This window comes from Schistocerca nitens, chromosome 4 (genome assembly GCF_023898315.1).
Source record: "Schistocerca nitens isolate TAMUIC-IGC-003100 chromosome 4, iqSchNite1.1, whole genome shotgun sequence".
NCBI lineage: Eukaryota > Metazoa > Arthropoda > Insecta > Orthoptera > Acrididae > Schistocerca > Schistocerca nitens.
In genome coordinates this window covers 345,902,229-345,920,979 of record NC_064617.1, presented here as the reverse complement: position 1 = coordinate 345,920,979, position 18,751 = coordinate 345,902,229, and the positions used below count along the sequence as shown (strand labels likewise).

At 38.4% G+C, this 18,751-nt stretch overlaps 1 protein-coding gene across 2 annotated transcripts in view; it reads right to left on the bottom strand.

Moving 5' to 3' along the window:
* The window catches only part of LOC126251723 (armadillo repeat-containing protein 8-like), a 118,526-nt gene that overhangs the window by 44,659 nt on the left and 55,116 nt on the right, over positions 1-18,751 (bottom strand). The window contains exon 10 of one of the 2 annotated variants that reach the window (XM_049952324.1): positions 16,599-16,793. The exons of the other annotated variant lie outside the window; for it this stretch is intronic. Coding sequence (XP_049808281.1) covers positions 16,599-16,793 — 195 coding nt within the window. The remainder of the gene's footprint in view (positions 1-16,598; positions 16,794-18,751) is intronic. 2 annotated transcript variants of the gene reach the window in all.

Below are 18,751 nucleotides of genomic sequence, written 5' to 3'. Positions count from 1 at the left end.
GCATGGCGACATACAAAAATGTAAACGGTGACTAAAAATATAAATTATTTATTTCAAGTAATTCCAAATTATACGTTCACTTGTTTTATGAATATATCACTAAAAACATACCTGTTACTGTGTTTACATTTTGATAGATTGTAAAGACATGACAAGTGAGTTGTAAAATAAAAAGTGTTGTATTCTGAAAGTGTGTTTGGCTTAATTGGATTTTGTGCCAATCATAAGGAATGAGCTCACTCAAGTGGTGATCCCAACATGATTTACTAGGTACGACAAAAAGTAAAAGATCATGGAAATCACCACCAAAAATGCTGCAGCTCCAGGAAAAGTTGAAGTGGACAAGATCATCATGATATTACCACCATTCTGTGCCGCCAAACCTGCTTCTGCAAAGCTGAAGCACAATTTCAAGTAGCCAGCATAACAACTGAATCTACAAAGTTTAATTATTTACTAGGAGCCTGGGGTCACAATTTGTTGAAAATATTTGGGCACCCATCACCAGTTCTAAGTTAAATAAACATTCCTTACACAAAAAAAAAACAGCCTCTTAACAGTGTTGAAGAAAGTGAGCCAAATGAAAAGCTTAGTCAACAAACTGTAGTTATGCAACCAAAAACCAAACTCAGCTGTTGTTAATAATGAAAGGTTGTGCAGGAAAAAATGTGGCACACAAGACTCTGAAAACTTTATATCGTTAGACCAACTTACAGGATATATTTGAAGCATTGTAACTATTTCTGAAGAGGGTGTAGATAAATACGCTCTCGTGGTAAAAAGAATTATAGAAATGGGATCAGCTAATGAAATTCATTCAATTTCATAAGAGAGGTTGTCATCAGCTGTATATTATACATTACAGTTACATGAATAGCACGCATGGATCAATGAACTACAAAGTAAGCTGAGAGAAAGCAGGAATCAAAGACAACAAAATTCTCGTAACAGATGCAGAAGCCAACCGAGATACATTAACAAAGGGAAGTACCGCTACTATCATTTTCTTTTTGAAGCAAGTTGGAGTGAAGAAAAATGTGCTCCACCTTGTGAATGGCAAAATCAGAAACGAGAGATGAGGCAGACACAATGGTGGCCAGGTGTTTTGCCACAAATGTTGTTACACGTTTCCAATATTGACTGTATGTCAAAGATTATACCTCAAGGGCTACTGTTTTTGATAGACAACAGAGCATACAACTCTGTCCTACCAGCAACAAAAAACTACAAAATGAAAGTGGCCGAGTTTACAGCCAATGGTTCTCAAATTCCAACCTATGACTCAAAATTACTGAATAATGATATTTGATTAAGGTACAATATTCAGTGGTCATTTATTGTCACAAGCACTTCAAAACACATACTAACACACCTTTTTTAAATAATTTTCATTTTATAGTTGATACAAAACAGAAGATTAGTTGAAAGAGAATGAATATGTGACATGTATTGAGGCAACTGATACAGTTAATTCCCATAATATTTATTTTCAGTTTTCCAGGATATATAAAGAATGTAAACAGTGGCTAAAAAATACACTATTTTAAATAGTTCCAAATTATATGTTCACCCATTTCACAAAAATATATTTAATAAATGTTACCAGGTCTACATTTCAATTTTGGTTTTTAAGGAGCAAAGACTGTAATGAAGTGAGAACTGAGCTGTGGAATACAAAAGATTGCAGTCTGAAATGGTGTGATAATTCATACCAAATGTAAGATAGCAGCTCCCTCAGCAACATCTGTATACAAGGATCATGCACATGCTTTACATAGAGTCCTTGATGAGGAAAGCAAGTATAAGAGCTGATTTAAATGTTCAACAACTTTTTAGGCTTTTATATCTCATTCAGTACAAACGGAACTCTAAAGCATCACTTCGTTGTCCGTCTGTTTATCTGTCTGACTGTCAAAAACATTTTTCTGCGAAACAGATAGACTTATCAAGTTGAAATTTATGTCACATATTAAGGACTTCAGACCCTTGGCACTGCAAAAAATGTAAGCTTCTAAGTCAGTGCTATCATAAGATATGGCCACTTAGATTGCATATTTTGATACTCAAAAACTCACTCATCAAAGCCCACAGGGTACTTCCTGTTGACCTAGGGTCATGAAATTTGGCAAGAAGCAAGGTTCCACAGCACAGCCAAAGGAAAAAAATCTAAAATTGTTAATTTGTAATTATATCACACACAAAATTTTAAAAAAGGACTTTGCCACTTTTCAGACTGTCTGTTCATCCATCCGCCTGTCCGTTAAGCCACCTTTTCCTCGGGAACAGGTAGCCATATGACGTATCAAGTTGAAATTTACATCAAATACTGAGGCCTATAGTCCATCATTCGTGTAAAAAAGTTAGGCTTCTGGATCAATACAATCAAAAGATATGGCCATCAATGTCTCATATTTTGATACTCCCGAACTCAGTCGTTAAAACATATAGAATACTTCCCATTGACATAGAATCATGAAATTCAGAAAGAAGCAAGGTTTCACTGTACAAGTAAAGGAAAGAAATCAGAAAACTGAAAATTTGTAACTATGAGTAGATCACACAAAAAAATTCATTTGTTATCCATCGTGAAATTAAAACATTCCTGAAAGTCTGGGAATCCCTGGGACCGACATCTTACCAGCATCAATTATGATAACAGGCAAAAATTGTCAAGAATCTCAATTCTGGGAACTGATGAACTGTCTATATACATAATTATATTTGTACAGAACCCCCAGTGTGCATGTTCTACTAGCACCTGAGCAACTTTTTATGTCTCTACCTGCTGCTCAACACATTCTCTGTATGTTGAGTCAGTATCCGTTCTCATATTACATACAAACTAAACAAACGTTCAAAGGTCTTTTCACTGGCTATTTTATGTGAAATAAAGCAGTAACCAACTTGAAGATTACTTTGTAAACCTCAATATTTTGCTAGCAGTGGTCCTATTGTAGATAATACAGCATCTGAGAACTGGTCTTCAAAACTGTCCCACCTCTCTCTCTCTCTCTCTCTCTCTCTCTCTCTCTCTCTCTCTCTCTCTCTCTCTCTCTCGCAACACTGCAAGCTGGTTAATAATTACATAAACATGCTTATGTTGAAAAAATGTGTGCCTTTAAAATTTTCCTGATGCAGAAGCTTTTTGCTCTCATGTTTAACTGCTGGAACTCTAACTCTGATCTCCATGGCATGAAAGTGTAATGATCACAAACAGTGAGACACATGAAGACATGAGGATGTGGCTAAGTCTTTCATGTACAATGTTAATTAGTAGGGGCTTGAAAATGTGGCATCTATTTTTGGTAAAATTAGCATCAATTTTTTGGTGTAATAAGCATTTTTTATGATTAGATATACTATATAAAAGTCTGCCCAGCTACATGGCTGAAGATGAAACTGTTTTTTCTTTTTTTTTGTCGTAGAATTGTTACTGGATATAAAATAATAAAATGACATAAATACTTTTTATTTTCTATAATAACAGCTTTCTGAAAGAAATATCTGCTTCTGCTAAACCTTCAAAAGGGATTATTTTATTTATATTTTATTTTATTTGCAAGATAGTCTTAGCTTGTTTTCTCCTTTTGGCTCTACAGAGGGGTCCAAAAAAATGTATCCACTGTTTAAAAGTCCATAATTGGCAAATTAACTGATGGAGTTGTCTCATCTTTGGTAGTGTAATAGTTTGTAGTTCTGGCAATTGCCACACAAGCGTTGTATTGCAGTTTTGTTTTGTCAGATGACAGTCGCCAGATAGTCAGTGTATTGTTCTTAGTTGCACCTAGTTACTCGAGTAAACATGGCTGGCGCAAGGCTTACATTCCATGAAAGGAAGTCAGTTTTGAAGTGGTATTTTAAGTACGAAAACATTAATGAGGTTCAACAGAAATGGTGAAATGAGTATCAAACAGAGCCACTGACACATTTAACGATTTGTCACATTCGAGACAAATTCGAAGCCGAACGCTGTGTTAAAGATGTACACAAACAACGATCTGGATGACCTGTAAAAGTAACAAGTCCAGCTAACTCCCGTTGTGTGTTACAACAATTCACTCGCTCACCACAGAAGTCTGTGAGACAGTGTGCCCGTGAAACTGGAGTGAGTCACTCAAATGTTCAGTGAATTTTGAAGACAGGAAAGTGGAAGTGCTACATCCCACGATTGCTACACACAATGAATGAGGATGACCCAGATCATAGAATGGAGTACTGCGAGTGGTTTACTAACATGGTGCGCAACGATGAAGAGTTTGCAGAGATGATTGTGTGGTCTGATGAGACTCATTTCAAGCTCAATGGTACAGTAAATCGCCACAATTGCATCTACTGGGCTGCTGAAAATCTGAACGTCCATGTAGACAAAGCCGTGAATTTGTGGTGTGGGTTGTCTTACCGGGGCTTGATTGGGCCATTCTTCTTTGACGGCACAGTTACCGCTGAGGTGTACCTTCAGAAGCTACAGACATCCATTTTACCTGCCATCCGAGACTTGTATGGAGACAGAAGAGTTTACTTTCAACAAGATGGTGCCCCAGCCAACTACCAAAATTGAGTTAGGGCGTATCTCGATGAAAATCTACCAGGAAGATGGATAGGCCGTAGAGGTGCAGTGGAGTATCCACCATGTTCCCCAGGCCGAACTCCTCTGGACTTTTACCTGTGGGGAACTCTAAAGGACGTCATTTATTGACAAAAGCCACACACATTGGATGAACTTCGAGAATCCATCGTACATTCATGTGCAAATATCCAACTGAACACGTTGCAGTCAGTAGTTCACGCTGCAGTTCGGCGGCATCGTTTGTGTGTGGATGTTAATGGTGACCATTTTGAACACCTACAGTGATATCTTTAAGTTAGACTTTAAGCCACACTTTCACCAAAAATGAGACAACTCTGCCAATTAGTTTGCAAGTTATGGACTTTTAAACAGTGGACACATTTTTTTGGACCCCTCTGTGTTTAAGTTTTCAGCAAGTGATTTGTTTCTTTTGAGAAGCAATAACAATTTCTTGCTGGTGAACAGAGAGATTTTCTCATAAAAATGTTTCTCAGTATTATGTATCTTCCTTTTACCACCACCCATTCCAATAACCATGAAATCTGAATAACACTGATTTTGAACATGCAGCATATAAGCCCTGATTAGCATTAGCCCTTCTGTGAGCTGTGCAACCCCTACTTGACAATGTTATGGGTAGAACTGACTAGGTACATAGAGTGGAAGTACAACTGAAAACAACTCTATTCATGTTTTACTGGATGCCTCTCAGCAGGATCACTGTCGTGCAGGTATTACAATGTAGCAGGGGGCTGTGAAAGTAAACAAATGAGACCCTTTGACTGCCCTGTAGGTGAGAAGCAGTGCAGGGGGTGGAGGCAGCACAAAAGACCTACTTGCTTCTCGCCATCCAGCCTATACCCATGTACTATGTTTCTGTGAAAGCAGAATTCATACACAGATCAACAACTCCTCCTGGTATCATTAAGTATCGTAATCTAAGCCTGTGGTGGACTAGGATTAGCCTCTTTGCTCACTGCACAATAAGAAAAGAAAATGAGCTACACACAATGCAAAGCTAAGTGCAGAAAGTATTTGTTAACAACTACCACACAGTTGCTTGCTGAAGTTGGCAATAGTGTAAGTGAGGTAGCTCAAGCCCAAGCTCTATCAGTATCTTATGCAACTGTATTTCAAAACACACTGCACACAAAATTACCACATAACAGTGTCTGCAGTATTCCATAATACCAACTTTAGCCAGAAAACACACAAGTCCCTTGTTATAAGATGTTAAGCCCCACGGCTGAGTTCTACGTTGCCACATATGATGTGTATCTTATACAGACCAGTCAGCCATCCACTGTTTGATGTGGGACCAGAGCTTAATGTAAAACTGCAGCAAAACATTACTGCATTCAAGCATAGCTGCAATCTATATTCTGCAAACACATTTAACATATATTCTCTTTTCAAATTTGGCTTTGCCAGATGTTGTGAAATATCAGCAACAACAAAAAAACTGGTTACTTGATCGGTATTTATATGCAAAAAATAAAGTCAGTTCAAATTATCTCTGATAAAATAGTTAATTTGGATATAATTTGCTATGAAATAGCATTGTGTAAATTCGTATTTTTGCATTCTGAGGCAGAATTTGCATATATATTCGCATTTAGCACAAATGATAATTTTTTAAGGCCTCAACTACAAGAGTGGCTCATGGAGCATTTGTTTCAAAGATGAAATGGTAGGTGTAGCTTGAATAATACCGAAAAATGTGAAGTACTTGCAAAATCTTAATTGATGAAAACCTCAACAGCTGGGCCAAAATGATTTATCAATCACGACTGGTTTTGTGACATTGTAGTCACATCTTCAGGTAAAAACCAGCATCCCAAGCGTGGAAAAAAACAGCTCCCCCCCCCCCCCCCCCACCACCACCAAAACGTTTATCGGACATATGTGGAATGTCTTCTCAGGCAGCAGCCAACTACACTGGTGCCGCATAGACAGAATAAGCACACCCCATCCTAGGAAGACTGCACATAGGAACATGTACTGAAACTAGGAGAACTAAAACAGCAGGCAAAAAGCCAACATGAGAAGCATCTATCTACATCTACATCTATACTCTGCAAGCCACTGTGAAGTGCATGGCACAGGGAATGTCCCACAGTACTAGTTACTGGAGTTTCTTCTCATTCCATTCGTGTATGGAGAGTGGGCTGAATAATTGTTTAAATGCCTTTGTGTATGCTGTAATTAATCTAATCTTCCTCACAATCCCTATGTTAGCAATGTGTAGTGGGTTGTAATATATTCCAAGAGTCATCATTTAAAACATGTTCTTGAAACTTTCTCAGTAGGCTTTGTAAGGGTAGTTTACATCTACCACAGATATTAAATAAAAATGACACAGTATTAGAAAAACAAGTCAAAAGTTAAGTCATAGAAAGAGGATAGAAACAGTGTTTAACAAATCTGTACCATAGACATTAAAGATATCCAAATGGTGTGACAATTGGCAGCTGACCCTACATAAAGAAAAGTGTGACTTTATCCATATGAGTGCTAAAAGGAATCCGTTAAACTTCGGTTACACGATAGATCAGTCAAATCATAAAACCATAAATTCAACTAAATACCTAGGAATTACAATTACGAACAACTTAAATTGGAAGGAACACACAGAAAATGTTATGGAGAAGACAGTTTGGTGAACCCTCTGCCAGGCACTTAAATGTGATTTGCAGAGTATTCATGTAGATGTACGAGGGTTGCCCAGTAAATAATGCCTCATATTTTTTTTCTCCGAAATAAAAAATATTAGAAATGTGAAACTTTAGGTGCGAGTTATTTGAAGTTTCCCGCGTGTGTACGCAAAGTTTCAATTTCCTCCGACAGAGAGCGGTGGTGTAGGAATGTTCTAAAATGGCGTCTGCAAGTGACATCCGTCAGAAACAACGTGCAGTGATTGAATTTCTCGTAGCAGAGGAAGAAACCGTGGGCAATATTCATAAACGCTTGTGCAACGTCTACGGAACATCTGCAGTCGATAGGAGTACTGTTGGTCGCTGGGCACAGAGGGTGAAAGCATCAGAGGGCGGTGCTGCGGAGCTCCGAGATTTGCTGCGGTCGGGAAGGCCTCCCACGGCTGTCACGCCTGACATGTTGCAGCGGGCTGATGTTCTCATTCGACGGGATCGACGCATTATGACTCGACAATTGGCACTGGAGTTGTCAGTAAGCAAAGGAAGTGTGGATGTGATTATCAATCAGCTTGGATACTCAAAAGTGTGTGCAAGATGGGTTCCTCGGTGTCTTACTGTCGATCACAAATCCCAAAGAAAAGACATTTCTTTCGATTTGTTGCGACGCTTTCACGTTGACGGGGAGGCCTTTTTGTCACGGATTGTGACAGGTGATGAAACTTGGGTGCATCATTTTGAGCCCGAAACAAAAAGACAATCGATGGAATGGCGTCATGCTTATTCTCCACAGAAGAAAAAATTCAAAACAGGTCCTTCAGCCGGAAAAGTCATGATGACTGTGTTTTGGGATTGCGAGGGCGTAATTCTCATTGATATGATGCCAAAAGGCAGTACCATTAATTCAGAGGCTTATGTCAAAACATTAGACAAACTTAAGCAGCGCTTCCGGCGCCTTGGGCGTCATGTTAACCCACAGGATGTTTTGATTCAGCATGATAACGCTCGTCCTCACACAAGTTTGAGGACTTGTGAACACATCGCGAAACTGGGTTGGATAGTGTTACCCCATCCACCCTACAGCCCCGATTTGGCTCCTTCAGACTTTCACTTGTTTGGGCCAATGAAGAATTTCATTCGTGGAAGACGTTTTGCCGATGACGAAGAAGTGATTCACGAAGTGACAACCTGGCTCCGTAGGCAGAGTAAAGATTTTTACCGGCAGGGAATACACGCTCTTGTGTCTCGCTGGAAAAAGGCCGTCGAACTTGAAGGAGATTATGTGGAAAAATAAAGCAAGTAGACAAAACATCAGTCTTTCACATATGTAAATTTGATTGTTGTGGAATAAATACTTCTGGAGAAAAAAAATATGGGGCATTATTTACTGGGCAACCCTCGTAGATGTAGATGCAGAGAGGGACCTCTGTTCAATAGCAAATTGTGATAAATATTCTGATTAATGAACTCTACAGGTCCATTCATTTTTCAAAATGTTATTCTGAAAATTGCAAATCTAATGTTCAAAATGGGAGCCTTTGGGATTGACGGATTGTTTGGTAAGATTTATTTGAAATGTCATTCTTTTCCAGATTTTGTGTAATATTTTGAAATCCATTTTAATCTTAGACTTTTAAAAAAATTAATTATCCTATAAATTTCATTTGTTTCTTGATTTGACAAGTATTTCACATTCTGCAATACCTGATTATGAAAATCCGACATGGTCAATAAAAAATAAAAACTGTTACAGTATTTCATAAATCTCAGAAAAGAACTTGATAATTTTGTAAAAAGGTATCATTTGTACTTTGCACCAAAGAGTTGTGCTACCTTTTATATAGATTTGTATCATGTTGTCTTTAATCAGTATTTGTGCAAATTAGTCTTTCATGTAAGCTGGAGTAAAAAAGTGTTCGATTAGACGTGGAGTCAGCAGTGTTGTTTTAGATATGGAACAGAAGAGTCTTTGTAGAGTTGTGTAGACATAATGGTTGTGTTGAGTCGAATCTTGGACATGCTTTCATTTAAGATGGAGTGGAGTAATAGTTTTTGGACTGATTACTCTGAACACCATGTGTAACATGACTATCAATCTTTTTATAATTCGATAACTATGAAAAGCAAGGCAATGACATCCGTGTCTATTAAACTATGTCTCTCTATGGCAGGTTTCAAAAATTTTAAACATGAAGTTAAGTGTCGTTCGTGTGTGTGTGTGTGTGTGTGTGTGTGTGTGTGTGTGTGTGTGTGTGTTGTTGTTGTTGTTGTTGTTTTACTGTAGCTCATCAAAGGTTAAAATCCCAAAGCTAGCAAATTTTCTTCCTTGTGTGTGTGCTTTTCGGTGAGTGGTCTCCTTTAATCCCTAAAGAACTTCTATTATTTGCCCTTAGGGAGTTCTAAGGACATTATAAACTGAAAGAGCCGTATATATCACATTTCAGTCAGAATTTTATCAATTCTGTGTTTTGTTAAGATAGTTATAATTACAGTTATTGTACCTTCTTTAGGTCAACAGTTTGTTACCTGGAGATGTAACTATAAAGTCACAAACTAGCCATGATTAATAAATCATTTTGATGCATCCATTGCAATTTTCATCAGTTCACAATTGTAGCATCACAGCTGTGGTTGGCTCTTGGTCACTGAAAGAAGATGTGGGAGATCAAAGGTTCAATGATGACACACTGGGATTGAAGGCCCACCTGGCCACAGACATGACTGACTTCATTCTACAAGGACACCACATCATTGTTACCTATTTACTGGTAAAACATTTTGATATTCACTGAAACCACCCAGAACAGAGTCAAAAAATTATAATTTACATATTTCTGTGATAATCAAGATGATTTGCAACCAGCTACTGAAAAAATCAGAGAACACATTAAAATCTTGAAGAATAACGAAGCTACTCGAAGTATCATAACAGCTGAACTTTTAACACGGTCTAATCTCTCATTTTTAACCCTTTTTTTTTTTTTTTTTTTTTTTGAGGCACACTAAAGTACATTTCAAACTTTTTTGACACTCCTAGATGTGGATTTTTTTTTTTTCAGATAAAAAAACACACAAAGTACATACAACACATTTTTTCATTATGTAACAACTATGAGATACAAATTTTCCAGATCTATTACTACAAGAAACAATTTGGTGATAAATTTTTTATGTTCTAGATATTTTATCTGTGGAAGATTAGAATACTTTAAAAATCTTGCAACACACCTGACATGCATTCACAATATGCCAATGTGTCATGACATGATGGCTGAGAAATGCTTTTCTAAACCACAAATCAAGGACAATCAACAAATAAGATCCCAGAGGAATGGAGGCAAACTTGTTTCTGGCTCACATTACCACCTGTGACAGTATGTGGTTTCATTATTACATTCTCCAATGAAATGAAGCAAGCCGGAAGTGGAGAAAGAAGTGGGAGGCCAAACCATATGGCAACTTACTTTTTTTTTGACTGGTGTGGGTTTTTGCAGATCAATTTTCTGCATGTGGTGCTGTATACTACGAATGCTAGACATTCATGTCGTCACAGATGATGTGACTTACTGATGAGAGAAGTAATTATTCTGCAAGGCAATGCATAACCTTATAAAGTAGCTCTGACCAAACAAAAATTGGAGCAATTCAGCTGGAAAACACTTGAACACCCTTCATACAGCCTAGACCTATTTCCCTGTGGTTTTTATGTCCTTGGTTACTGAAAGAAGACGTGGGAGATTAAAGGTATAATGATGACATAGGGATTGAAGGCTATATGCACAACTGGCTACAGACATGCCGACTTCATTCTACAAGGACACCATATCTTTGTTACCTATTTACTGGAAGAAATGTGTTTTGAAAGCAGGGAGCATTGTAGAAAAATGACCTGCACTTGCATTTCTTATTATCAAACAAAAACGTCTTGTTTGTTTACTTCACTCTCATTTGGCTGCACTTGCATTTATCATGAATCTCTCACCCAGCACAAAGTCCCAAGTGACTCCTGTATATCAGAAGAGTACAAGAACAGACCCATGAAATTACAGACCAACATCCTTAACATCAGTTTGCTGCAGAATTCTTGAACATTTTCTGAGTTCAAATACAATAAATTTCTTTGAGACAGAAAAACTTCTGTCCACAAATCAGCAGACTTAGAAAGCATCACTCACTTGCTCTTTTCTCACATGATATCTAGCGAACCATTGATGAAGGGCAATATGTAGATTAAATATTCTTATGCATTCAGGAAGGGTTTGACATGGTGCCCACTGCAGACTGTTAATGTAAATTTGAGCGTACAGATTAGGTTCTCAGATATGTAAGTGGCTCAAAGACTTCTTATGCAAGTAATCCCAGTTCACTGTCATTTGCTACAAGTGTTCATCGGAGTATCAATCATATTCGGTCAAAATGTACGCCAGGGCAGAACCGAGTTGCAACAGAGCCAGCCACAGGCAGGCAAGGGTGTTATGCATTGCGAAGCAAAACGCGGCCGACAGGCACTGCGACGCAGAGCCAGCTGGACACGGTATAGCAAAAGCTCGCAATGCCATATTTTAGCAGAAGGATGGCAGCCTTTCCCCAACTGCCACCATGGAAGTGTTTAGAGCACATGCCTTAAGCCCTAAATGAACACAGTATGGAGTGTTTATGTATTCAGGCATTCGTGTACTAAAATATTCTCGTCTCCATATCACAGCCTACATCACTAGCCTGTGATACCCAGAGTGACATCCTGGAAGACAGTACGAGGACCGCTGTTCGACCAAGGGGCGGGGCAGCCTGCCCAGTCATGAGACCAGCCATTGCCAGAGCAGGAAGCATACGCTCACTGGGGGGAGGTCATGGCCACCCCCGCAGCATTGCCAGTGGCGCTGCTGTGCTGTCATCACAGTCACAGCTGGAGATGTCGCTGACAGCAACGTTCAAGTGACGTCACACCCAGGCCCGCTCTTTGTGCTGTCATCAATGAGAATGCTGGACATCTATTGTCTTGCATGAGAGGCAGCTGGACACATCCAACAACGTGTTCCATGTACTATGGATGAGGTCGGGAATAAAGAAGTTAATTATTTCACTCTCCACAGGTGACAATCCATGGGTCATCTAACACAAGGGTATTATCAGAAGTGCCCCAGGAAAGTGTGACAGGACTATTCTTATTCTCTGCATACAGACACGACCTGACAGACAGACACCAATCTGCAGATGTTTGCTGATGACACTGTGGTGTACGGGAAAGTATCATTATTGAATGACTGTAGGAGGTGACAAGGTTACTTTAAAAAAATTTTAGTTGGTGTGATGAAAACAGCAACTTGCTCTCAATGTAGAAAAATGTAAGCTAATGCTGATGAGTAGGATAAACAATCCCATACTGTTAGAATACAGGATTGAAGATGTGTTACTGGGCATAGTTATGTCAGTTAAATATCTAGGTGCAACACTTTTTAAAGTGACTTGAAATTGAACGAGCATGTAAGGCTGGTAGTAGGGGAGGTGTATGGATGAATAGCGTTATAGGAAGAATTGTATGAAAGTGTAGCTCATCTATAAAGGAGACCACTTATAGAACACTAGTGCAATCAATTCTTGAGCACTGATCAAGTTCTTAGGATCCGTATCAGGTCAGATTAAAGGAGGACATCAAAGCAATTCAGAGGCGAGCCACTTGTTTTGTTTTTTACTGGGAGGTTCCATCAAGATGCGAGTATTACGGAGGTACTTCATGAACTCAAATGGGAACCCCTGGAGGGAAAGCAATGTTATTTTTGAGGAGCATTATTAAGAAAATTTAGAGAACTGGCATTTTAAGCTGACTACATAACAATTCTACTGCCAACATATATTTCACACAAGGAGCCCTAAGACATGATAAGAGACATTACAGAGGCATATAGACAATCATTTCCCCTCACTCTATTTGCAAGTGGAATAGGAAATCACTAGCAGTGGCAAAAGGTATCCTCTGTCGTCTGCATCTACATCTACATACATACTTTGCAAGCCATTATAAGGCACATGGCAGAGGGTACCATGTACCACTACTAGTCATTTCCTTTCTGTAGAGACAGGGAAAACAACTGTCTATAAGTCTCTGTATGAGCCCTAATTTCTGTCATCTTATTTTCATGGTCCTTACACAAAACGTACGTTGGCAGTAGTAAAATCATTCTGGGTCAGCTTCAAATGCCTGTTCTCTAAATTTTCGCAATAGTGATTTGCAAAAAGAACGTTGTCTTCCCTCCAGCGATTCCCATTCAAGTTCATGAAGCATCTCCAAAATATTTGCATGCTCACTGGATCTACAGGTAACAAACTTAGCAGCCCACCACCATAAGGCTTTGATGTCTCCCTGTAATGTGACCTGTTGGGTATCCCAAACACTCTAGCAGTATTCCACACTGGCTCACACTAGTGTTCTATATGCAGTCTCCTTTATTGATGAGATACAGTTTACCAAAATTCTCCCTATAATATGAAGTTGACCATTCGCTTTCCCTACTACCAACCTGACATGCCTCCCATTTCATATCGCTTTGCTACATTACACCTAGATATTCAACAGGTGTGCTATGTCAATCAGTGCACTGCTAATTCTGGATTCAAACGTTACAGGACTGTTTTCCCTACCCATCAGCATTAACTTATATTTTTCTACATTTAGCGCAAGCTGCAATTCATCACACCAACTAGAAATTCTGTCTACGTCATCTGTATTCTCCTACAGGCCCTCGATAATGACACCTTCCCGTGCACTACACAGTCTTCAGGAAACAGCTATAAATCACTGCTCACCCTGCTCATCAGATCATTTATGTACACAGAGAATAAGAATGGTCCTATCACACTTCCCTAGAGCACTCCTAAAAATACCCTTGTGAACACTCACCACTGAGGAAATCAGACTGGGTTCTATTACTTAAGAAGTCTTTGAATCACTCACATATCTGGGGAGCCTAATTTGTATGCTCGGACCTTCATCGATAGTCTGCAGTGGGGCACCATGTCAAACACCTTAGGAATTAGGAATGCAGAATCTGCTTGTTTCCTTACATACATAGCTCATTGGGTATTGTGTGAGAAAAGGGCATGCTAAGTTTCATACAAGCGAAGCTTTCTAAATCTGTGCTGATTTTTGAACAGAAGATTTTCTGTCTCTAGGAAATTTATTACATTTCAACTGAGAATGTGTACAAGAATTCTGCATCATATGGAGACTTGTGGAGTGTGTATGTAGAAGTACTTGTACAAATTAACATAGATAATGAAGTGTGAAGTGGTCAACAGTCTGTCAGCACTGAAACCATCAAAAATTGAGGTAAAAGTTCAAGAAAAATGATGCTTTATGAATTTGTCCTCATATAATAGGTCTTCTCAAGTTTTAAGCAATGTCCTTTATGAAATTATTAGGGTAATTGTGTTAACAACTAGGTAACGAACTTGCTAACAGATGTGCACAAAACTGAGTAACAAGTGCCTTGAATCTTGTTCAGAAGAACAGCAGTGAAAATGATAACTTTCTAAGTTGAAATGCCAATGGAGACAAAACATGGGTGTCTTATGTTGTACCAGAATCAAAACAACAGTCCATCAAGCAGAAGCATTCAAAATTATCAAAGAAAGTTAAATTCAAATAAACAATTCCATCTTGAAGAGCCATGTACGCTGTGCTCTTGGAGAGGCAGAGTAAATTGCTTTTGGTCTTTTGATCTGCGGGTAACACAATCAATTCTGAGACACTGTGGGACCTTAACTAAACTGAGCCAAGCATCCAAAACAAAGGCATGGAAAGTTCAATACAGGGATATTTTTGTGCCAAGACAATGTTTAGCCACATGTAGTTCAATGAACACAAGAGCTCATCACATCTTATGGCTGCCAACAACTCAATCACCCTCCCTATAGTTCTGATCTGACTCACATTGATTAACACCTGTTTCTGTACTTAAAAGAACATTTGGAATTTCCTTACTTTTGCATTCTGCATCACCTACTGTGTTTTTACAAATTACTGCTGTACTGATACATGCCTAAAAACACATAAATACAGAAATTCAGGTAATATGGCTCACAGACACTGCTAGTCGAATTTAGAAATTGAATAACTCAAACATAATGGCTTGAACCTGGATAATCTCTAAGAAAAAACAGCAAATTTTCAGGAGACTATGATTACTGATTGGAGCTGGTGATGAAAACTTAACTGTGGACAGAAAAGATGGAAGTTGTTATGAAGCTGAAGGGACAACAGAGAGGGGAGAGATAAGATACAATTGTAAGTCATGTAACAAAGATGTCTGTGTTCCCAATTGCTTTTAAAAATGTCATATGAAAGTGATGTTTTCTAATCAGTAAAAAATTTCACTCAAAAGCTAGATTTTCACGCATCTAACATTCATTATGTATTATCTTCTTAACTATACATCGGAGAATGATATAATTTTGCAGGTACATTCAGCGGTCTATGAGGATGCTGTCTGTGGACTGTGTTAGGAATACAGTTAGTAGTAAGAAGTAATGAATTAAAACATCATGTCTGATGCTGAAGTTTGACTGCATGAACAGCAAAAATGTAGTGAGTGATTCATCATTTTTGTGTGTGTGTGTGTGTGTGTGTGTGTGTGTGTGTGTGTGTGTGTGTGTGTAAATTTTGTTGCATATCACTAAGCAGTCTCATTCTCAAATACTGGATGAATGAAGTACGTGAATTTTTGCACCATCAGTTAATGTTGCCTCAAGAAAAACACACAGTTTCTAACTATAATACTAGTAATATTGTTTCAAACTTTTAACATAAGATTACATCTTTTAATGAGTAGATTGTGGTAGCATTTTAAATTTTTTTAAAAATTCAGTCAATAATTATGTGAAATATTGAAAATCGAATTTCTATTGTGTTGCCCTAATACTGCAACTGGTACAACGTTCCAAGTTACTGTTCTAGTAATATAGCTGATTGCATGAATTATTTTTGTAACTTACATAATTTGTAAGTGACTTCAATGCTTGACATTACAGCTGTTAATTCCTTTTATCATTTGTATCAACTAGGACCAGCAGTTATGATAAATTAATGAACTATGTCTTATTAGATGTAAAGGCAAGCCTTGTGGCCTCATCTTGATATGTAAAATGTGCAAAATTAATGAATAAATGCTGCATGTGTTTGGGGGTGGGGGTGGGGTGGGGTGGGGGGGTGGGGTGGGGGGAGAGAACAATAATAAGGATGTAAAAATTAAAAGACTGGTCTAAGGCAGCAGAAATGGTGGGTGTAACTACATAAGATGACCACAAGGTATCTGCAGTGAAACACAAAGGAAACACCAGTACAACTGCTGGAACTGAAGTGTGTAAAATATATCCGGTGCAACCTGCATTATCTGGTTTCCATGTCTTCCCATGATGAGGTCAATGTGTGGTTTGGTAGACAGAAGATTGCGGAGCAGTCCCAGTGTCTTCATGAGTACATCCACCTCAGGATCCGACAGCAGACGGAATATCTGGTCAGTACCCAATGTGTCCAGGATTTGCGATTTTATTTTCTGTTCGGCTTGGAAGGCCATGTTCTGAAGAAAAGAAAAAGATCTTAAATAAATCATTTCTGAAACAACTAAGAAAAATTAAATCAACTGTACCAAAAACTACTTGTTTGTATTTTCCTGATTTCTCAAGTTCACAGTGTACAAAATGCAATAGTTCCCTTAAGTAAACACAATTGCTAAATATGTATGGGAATTGGATGTATGGCCTCATCTCCTTCTCCCCCATCTCTCTGTCTGTCTATCTCCTCCTCCCTCCTATCTGTGTCCATTTCCTCCTCCTTCGCTCACCCCCCCCCCCCCCACTCTGTCCATCCTCTCCTTTTCCCATCTCTATGTATGTTTCCTCACCTCTCCTCCTTTCTCAGTGCACCTCCCCCCCCCCCCCCTCCATCCCCTCTAACCTTCAGTCCTGTTTATTGGTACTGCAAACGAAAGCTTGATCGGGAACTGAAGTTGCTTAAAATGAACGGGTAAGTCAGTTGGGAACATTGGTATACAGGCTATGAGAGACACCTCTCTGGCTGCTAGATCTGTGAGGATAGTAGCTTCAATGACAGTATTTCACATAATTTTAACTTGCAAATGGGTAGGATTACAAGGTTTTGTACAATTCAGATTCCATAGCAGTGTTCTAACCATAAGCTGATAAGCCATAAACACAATTTTCCTCTTTTCTGTTGAACAAAACAATGTAGTATTGTGTATACAATTTTTGTTTAAGAATATGCATGGGAGAAACAATTTTTCTAAGGCCTCTATTGCCCTGATATCATAGGTAAAACTGACATGAGAAAGAAAATGAAATGGAAATTTACATTTTCACAACACAGCCTTTTTTCCCTCATGGTAAATTTCAACAGGAAACCTGTAAATTATGGTTTAAAAAATGTGTAGTCTATGTATATCTGACTGTTTATTACAGTATTGTGTAAAAATCTGAAGTATAACGATCAAGTACTTTTTGAGATTTTTGCTAACAATGTTTCCTCTTTATATACTATATACAAGGTAGTCAGAAACAATTGAAAGGTTTGTCAAGATGTTGCAGGGTAGGTTGTGCTGGGAAATAATTGTTAAGAAAAAAATTTTGATATGTTGTGCTGTTTCCAAGTTAATTAGCATTTAAGTTAACCAATCAGTCCTTTGCGTGCACAAATTCAAATGGCTCACCAGTTGCAATTAGTGCCACTTTTTGTCATAGCATAGATGATAGTGCAAAGACTGCTCAGCCTTTGGTTGACATTCAATCCTTACTATTGTCCCGTGTCCACTTTTTGTATTGCTCTCTTGTTCAATTTTAAGAAATCACATGAAGGTAATGTTTGATGAACTGTCTTTGTCACGACGCTTGTATTTGCATGCACATCAGCCTGATTGGCTAACTTCTATGCTAATTAACTTGGAAACAGCTCAACCTATCAAATTTTTTCTTAACAATTATTTCTCAGCACAGATTTCCCTGCAACACTCTTACAAGCTTTTCAGACTGTTTCTGACCACCCTGTGTATATTTATAAACTGCTGATATTAATAAGTGGCCTTTATCTGTCCACCATTCATTAGTGTATCATGTAAAAATCTGAAGTAATTTGGTCAAGAACTTTGTGAGTTTGGATAACAACATTAAACAATATAGCTCCTGGCTGTTATAATTAAACTGACACTATTTCGAGTGCTGCAGTGGGGGCTGTATATATCACAGGACGCTGAAACATCATAGGTATGTTTTCATTAATTGGTGCACTCATGGAATATGCTGGGGGGGGGGGGGGGGGGGAGAGAGAGAGAGAGAGAGAGAGAGAGAGAGAGAGAGAGAGAGAGAGAGAGAGATCCACTTTCTGCCACCAGGTGAAAATATGGCATTGTAAGCAATCAGAATGTGAAATGTTTCCTGTTTTGACATCAGTATGTTGACTGTCACTTGATGATGCGTGTTGATTTCTTTTGTGAAGTGAATGTTAGTGTAAAGGGTTAAGAAGATA